We start from the raw sequence: 6,058 nt of genomic DNA, 5'->3' as shown, positions 1-6,058 counted from the left end.
GAGATTATTGGTGAACTGTAAGTAGTTGTTTCATCTAGTGGTGTGTCGTTCATGACCGAACCAACGCATATGGCTGGCTGCACTTTTTTTTTCCACCTAATGCTGTATGATGTTCTTTCTTACGCATTGCTTGATATTGGTTTAAGGCTTTCATTAATGATATTAATAGTCCGTCAGGTGCAATGATATAATGAGATCAGAAAATGAGGTTTAAAAAATGTTGGCGTTTGTGTGGAACGAAAACAGAGTTTCAGTTGGAGGGTTGGTGAAATCAAATGTGACAGTTTGTATATACACTCATTTAATATGAAAATATGTCGAAAATTATGTTATAAAAAAAACAATGAAACACAATAAAAGGAAAATCCGTTTGGGAACCGAAAGAATCAATTCATTTGTAAACTGAGCCAAACGACTTGGATCCTAGAAAAGAGCCGGATTTCCCGTCTCCGATGTCAGCAGGCTGTAATGTGACGAGAAAAAGCTGCGCAGCGAACGATGGCGGTGTCTCAACCGAGGGTAGAGAAAGACAGCGAGGACTGCTCTCTTTTGCCCTTAGTTCACGATGTTATCAAATGGTAAGAGCAATGCTACATTGAGAATGTGCTTGCTATGTATGTAATCACTTGTGTACACCTTCATTCTTCACTCCGTCTGAAAGAAATGGTTTTCGTGACGTTACAGAGGATACTGATGACCTATTAGCTAAAGCTAGCATAACTACCTCTCAGCTGGAAATGTAACGTAGCAAGTATCATTGAGCCACAGACGCGATTTTGGACCTGTGTAAGATCGTAAAGCTCGTTTAGATTTGCATATGTCTGGCTAATTTTGGAGCACTTGTTTATTTGTCATCATCGCTTAGATATACAAAGTACAGTGGGAAAGTGACAGTGGGAAGCGCGACTTGTAAGGTTCAATATGATATTAGTACTGCGCTGGAAAACAAACTTTTGGAATGCTCCGGAGATATTAAGATTTACGATGTACAATCAAATGTTTAACTGCGTTAATGGTTTCCTGCTTTGTTTCTACTCTTTATTGCCTTGTCGCCGAAAATGTACTATATAAATAAAATTACCCTTACTGCAAGCACAGCTCAGTTGAATCATCTCAACAAGTTATTTATATATATATATATATATATATATATATATATATATATATATATATATATATATATATAATTTGTGACTACAGCTGCTCTTTTGGCTCGTAAGCACATCTGTTGCACAGTAATTCAGTTTTCTGTCAACTTTGTCAACATTTTAAAGACTCAAAAATACCTGGTGCGTGACGTATTAAATAGAAAACATCACGTAATATATTACGTGATGGATCATGCTATTTAGAGCACGATCCATTTAACAATCTGTTTACTGCCATCAAAATAAGTCTAATGATATATATTCTGTTTCTTAATTAAAGATCACAGTGTTACTAATGGTTCCAGACTTATTGTAGATTATGAATTTACAAAACCTAAGGATGAAACTGACAAGGCTGTAATTTTATTCAGATCAAGATTCAATGCCCAAAAGACTCAGCCAGGGTGGAGAAAGACAGTGAGGACTAATTGGTTGACCAATCGGATGTCTTTTTCCATAAAGCTTATAAAATGAATTCAAACAGTTTAGACACATTTATATGTTAATTAAACAGTTGCAGTAGCTTTTAATTGCACTTGTATTTGTTGGAGTGTAACTTTGTTTGCCCTTAAATCCATTTTTATTTTGCCAGCAGTTAAAAAAATAAATGAGAAAATACAATTTCCTTCAGTGTATAAAAGATTCAGACAACTCTCATATTTTGTGGTAATGCCTTTAAGTGTTTCAGGAATTTAGCAAGTCTTAGGCATCCATGCTATTTCAACATCATTTTCAATTTTAAGCCCGACGTAGTCCGGTTTTATCCTTGAGATTTGTGGACAGATGTTTAGATGTTACTCTTTTAGGAAGCTCTCGGGTTGAAAATGTAACAGATTGATGTTTAGGTTTTGTTTCATTTGACTTTTGTCTTTGTCTTTTCAAGCATGGACAAGGACAAGGATGGCCAGGATGTTCATCAAGAGCTGATGAAGCTGAAAACAAAGATCCAGAAAGCTAGGGAGCAAATCTCCAACATGCCCGGGATAGACAGCAGCCCACAGGAGCAGCAGCATCAACTGGCCACTCTGAGAGAGCAGGTGCGCACCAAGAACCAACTGCTTCAGAAATACAAAAGCCTATGCATGTTTGATGTCCCCAAAGCATCATAACACTAGTTGGGTTGGACTGGACTTCACAAACTGGAGGGGAAAAATACATTGAAACTCATCCTGGTCAAGGACATGGCCACACACGGGATTTTTTTTTTTTTTTTTTTTTTTTTTTTCCTGCAATGCGCGACAATTTTGAGGATCATTAGTTATTTTATTATTTTTGGATGTGTTTGATTCTGTAGATCTTGTTTGGATTTTCCTATCTTGTTTTTTTTTTTTTGTATTAAAACAATTTTGAAAACCTTATCTAGACATTGTTATTAAATACTACCACTTATGAGTTACCGTGTTTATTTTGAACAAATCCACCGATGACACAAAATTAAAGTGCCTAAATCTTAAGGAAGGCAGTGAACCTGTTCCTATAGAAATAGAAATTCTGTCTTTAACATATTGTAATCTTAATACTGAAGATTTCTTTTTCAAAAAAAAAATGGAAAGAAGGGGGTGAAATAGTATACAATATAGTGAGCTGTGCATGAAATTAATCACAAGAGAAACAAGAGGCTAAAAAAGTATCAAGAGTTTTATTTTCTCCTTATCCAAAAAAAAATGTTGACAAGGACATGATAAATACATGTGTATTCATTTTGTTCATTCTGCAAAACAAACATTCAAAGTGCCATTCTACGTGAGAACGGTGGCAAAATGTAAACATTTCTTCCCTTCAATGCTGCTCTTGGAGAGACAACGCAGTCACATTTTACAGCATTTCCAGAGCATCTACTACACCTCGTCTCGACTTCTGTTTGGATCAAGCAGTCTACAGTTTTTAGTTTTGTATTTGGTCTCGTGTTTTCTGCAGCCCGGCTGATTTTCTTTTTTTATTTATTTGGCTGCAAAAGTTTTGAGCAGTCTGTGTGGTAAAGGCGTCAGCAAATGACGCAGCCTTTCTCTTTGGCCTGGCTGCCACCTATTGCTTTCTCTTTGATGTACATTAAGTCACTGTGCACGCTTGGTCTGCGCGCAAACGGCGCCACTATTCCGTATGCGTTCCCGTCCTTGCATCTCTTATTCCTGAATGACTTTCTGTGCAAAACGTCGCAGTACTGCAGGGAAACCTTGCAGTGTCGGTCGGGGCTCATCTCGTTGGGCAACTTGGCCATGGTAAAGAGCGTCTGAAACATCTGGTCGACGTTGGTGTTCTTTTTTGCAGAGATCTCAAAGTAGGCACAGTGCTCGTCCCCCCCGACCAGCTTCTCGATCTCTTCGTCCTGCACTTCTCTGTAAAAGTCCCGGTCGCACTTGTTGCCGCAGATAACGAGCGGGACGTCCACTTTCTCCTTAGTTTTGTTGCGGAGACAGGACTTGGTTTCGTGTATTTGGCGTTTCAGACGCTGCACCTCTTGGAACGAGTCTCTGTTGTCCAGACTGAACACCAGGATAAAAACATCACCTGTAAAAACAAACAAAAAAAAAACACAAAGGAACACGTTTAAATATCAAGAAGAGTTCACAAAATTAGATCTGAACCCACCGAACAGCGCAATTTGGATTTTTGATTTAAATCTAAACTCACCAGTGAGAATCGAAAGTCTCCTCATTGCAGGGAACGGGTGGTTTCCTGATGTGTCCAGGATGTCCAGCTGGTAAACGTCCCCTCTGATGCTGTAGAACTTTCTATGAAAGTCTTCAATAGTCGGTGTGTACTGGTCATCAAACCTCTCGTTGAGAAACCTGGAGATAATGGCCGTCTTCCCAACTTTAGTGGAGCCAAGAATCACCATCCTGTGGCAATTCTTGGCAGGAATGTCGAAGTCATTCTCTGATGGAGACATTTTCTTAATCATAGCTGCAGCAAGTTGCACCCCGTCTTCAGCGGTGCCTTGTCGGTGTGGGGTTCGTTTTAAATCCAAGCAGTGATGGGAAAGGTCTGAATGCGCTCTGTCTGATTCTGAGACGGGCTGCTGGCTGAGAATTTATTGGAGAAGATCGCCGCGCCTCCATTGCGTCATGCGTCACCCTAGCACCACAGAGGACCAAGAGAGGCGAGCGGCAATCACAGTGTTTAGTAAGGCTGCGGTTCTGCGTCAGTTCTGCCTATATCAAAAAAGAAACTGATCAGATGCACGCTTCTGTTTTCATATGCATGTCACCAAGTTCGAAAATCATCGAAAATTTGGTTTATTTCAGCATTTGTTAAAAATATTTAACTTGAATGGCTTGGATTGACTGTATTGACTGCATTTCTGTGTAGAAATTGAATGTTGCCTTGAGACGACATTTTCTGTCAATTGTTCCTATATAAATAAACTTTGTTAAAAATGTATAATAATGAAAAATCGTTATTATAAAACTCACATCGGGAATCACATGTTTTAAGCATTTGTTTCTGTCCGATTTGATATTTGTTGCGTAAAGCTATGACACGAAGATTCAGTGTTTTAGAAAATTGGAATACTATATATATATATATATATATATATATATATATATATATATATATATATATATATATGTATATATATATATATATATATATATATATATATATATATATATATATATATATATATATATATATATATATATATATATTTTTTTTATTTTTATTTTTTTAAAGATAAATGTTAAGGCTTAAACAATCACAGAGAAAACTCCAGACTTACAGTTGTCCGGAACGTAGTCACTCAAACCCTCCCCTAGTAAGATAAGAAAATAAGAAAAGTAGGGTTTCTGATAAAGAGTCTAGCTGTTAAGAGAAAGTGGTATTCAGATATAATGGAAAGTTGAGTGGAAGAAAAAACTGTGGTGACCAAACCTTGACAAACAGCATGGATAAAGGTAGACTTGAGAGGATTATACACCAAAACTCATTGAACAGTTATAGTGGAAACTTTGCTTTAAGAGCTATTAAAGACAGGAATATATTATCTCTATTCACCTGAATAATAATGTGAAATGTTTTTTAAATGCTTTTATTATGCTGAGAAAAAAAATGGTTTTCTTATGAATGTATCTAAATACGTGCCCTTTATCTCCATGTAAAATCAAAACAATAAACAACAAATGCGATCAAAAACATGATCACTGTGAAGTAAGTCAGTACAGATTTTGATGGCGTCCCCCTTTGATGGGCCACCATGACACCATGAGCAAAAACAAAAACACATATCGCTCATTTGAGAAAAACTGGTACAGAATACAAACCACATATATTTAAGAGCCATACAACTACCCCAGCACATTCAGCACATCTCTGTAGTTGTCACTTTCATCACTGTTACCGTTTGAACAAAATGTCAGAATGCAAACACAGTGGCAGCAAACGTCATAGTGGCTGGAAGGGCGGAAAAAAAAAAAAAAAATCTAAGGAGAAGTCCAGCTGGTTGTAACTACTGCCTGCAAGCCATTCAATCCAATCTCTATCGACTTTCTCATATGGCCTATTAATTAAGGTAGCCCAAGATAGAGCCTGCCACTTGTGACTCAGCCTCTCCTCATCCACTTTTCCGCTTTAAGCACTCATCACCTTTAACCTATCCTCTCACCTGTGAATCAGTGTGAAGAAGAGAGAGATTTCTGATAAAAGGGACGGCCTTGAATATGATTTAGGTGTCGAGTGTGCTGCCACATGTGATCCACCGTGTGGAACTCAGTTCTTCTCTTTCAAAGTCAGATTTTTCGCCACTTGATGTACTCGGCTTTTACATATTGTGTAGGACAACATTTTAGATAAGGTGCATCGCAAAAGTATTCACACCCCACACAGAATGGTAGTAAGTCATAGCACCCAAGGAACATGCCAATCAAGTCGCATAACACTGTTTGAATGAAGAAGGTAGAAGAATCTTTTGA

The 6,058-nt window shown here is 37.7% G+C and overlaps 2 protein-coding genes across 2 annotated transcripts; one reads left to right on the top strand and one right to left on the bottom strand.

The window, feature by feature from the left end:
• The first annotated feature begins 442 nt into the window (after positions 1 to 442).
• On the top strand, positions 443 to 2,540 carry med9 (mediator complex subunit 9). The gene is made up of 2 exons (XM_014983578.2): positions 443 to 578; positions 2,032 to 2,540. Exons 1-2 carry the CDS (start codon positions 499 to 501, stop codon positions 2,255 to 2,257), a joined length of 306 nt encoding a protein of 101 aa, XP_014839064.1. The 5' UTR covers positions 443 to 498; the 3' UTR covers positions 2,258 to 2,540.
• A 228-nt stretch (positions 2,541 to 2,768) lies between these two features.
• On the bottom strand, positions 2,769 to 4,100 carry LOC106915756 (dexamethasone-induced Ras-related protein 1-like). Its single transcript, XM_014983577.2, has 2 exons — positions 3,780 to 4,100; positions 2,769 to 3,656 (listed from the first exon to the last, which is right to left on the bottom strand). Exons 1-2 carry the CDS (start codon positions 4,048 to 4,050, stop codon positions 3,133 to 3,135), a joined length of 795 nt encoding a protein of 264 aa, XP_014839063.2. The 5' UTR covers positions 4,051 to 4,100; the 3' UTR covers positions 2,769 to 3,132.
• Between the last annotated feature and the right edge of the window lie 1,958 nt (positions 4,101 to 6,058).

The sequence above is a fragment of the Poecilia mexicana genome, unplaced genomic scaffold (assembly GCF_051168715.1).
Source record: "Poecilia mexicana isolate PSO_F unplaced genomic scaffold, ASM5116871v1 scaffold_8, whole genome shotgun sequence".
Classification (NCBI taxonomy): Eukaryota; Metazoa; Chordata; class Actinopteri; order Cyprinodontiformes; family Poeciliidae; genus Poecilia; species Poecilia mexicana.
This window is presented reverse-complemented; position numbering and strand designations above follow the sequence as displayed.

Bases quoted from the DNA above. Each gene is read 5' to 3' on its own strand.
- LOC106915756 (XM_014983577.2), bottom strand. From the start codon at position 4,050: ATGATTAAGAAAATGTCTCCATCAGAGAATGACTTCGACATTCCTGCC. The intron at 3,657-3,779 runs GTGAGTTTAGAT...TTGTTTTTACAG, and splicing joins GAGACTTTCGATTCTCACTG to GTGATGTTTTTATCCTGGTG.
- med9 (XM_014983578.2), top strand. From the start codon at position 499: ATGGCGGTGTCTCAACCGAGGGTAGAGAAAGACAGCGAGGACTGCTCT. The intron at 579-2,031 runs GTAAGAGCAATG...TGTCTTTTCAAG, and splicing joins GTTCACGATGTTATCAAATG to CATGGACAAGGACAAGGATG.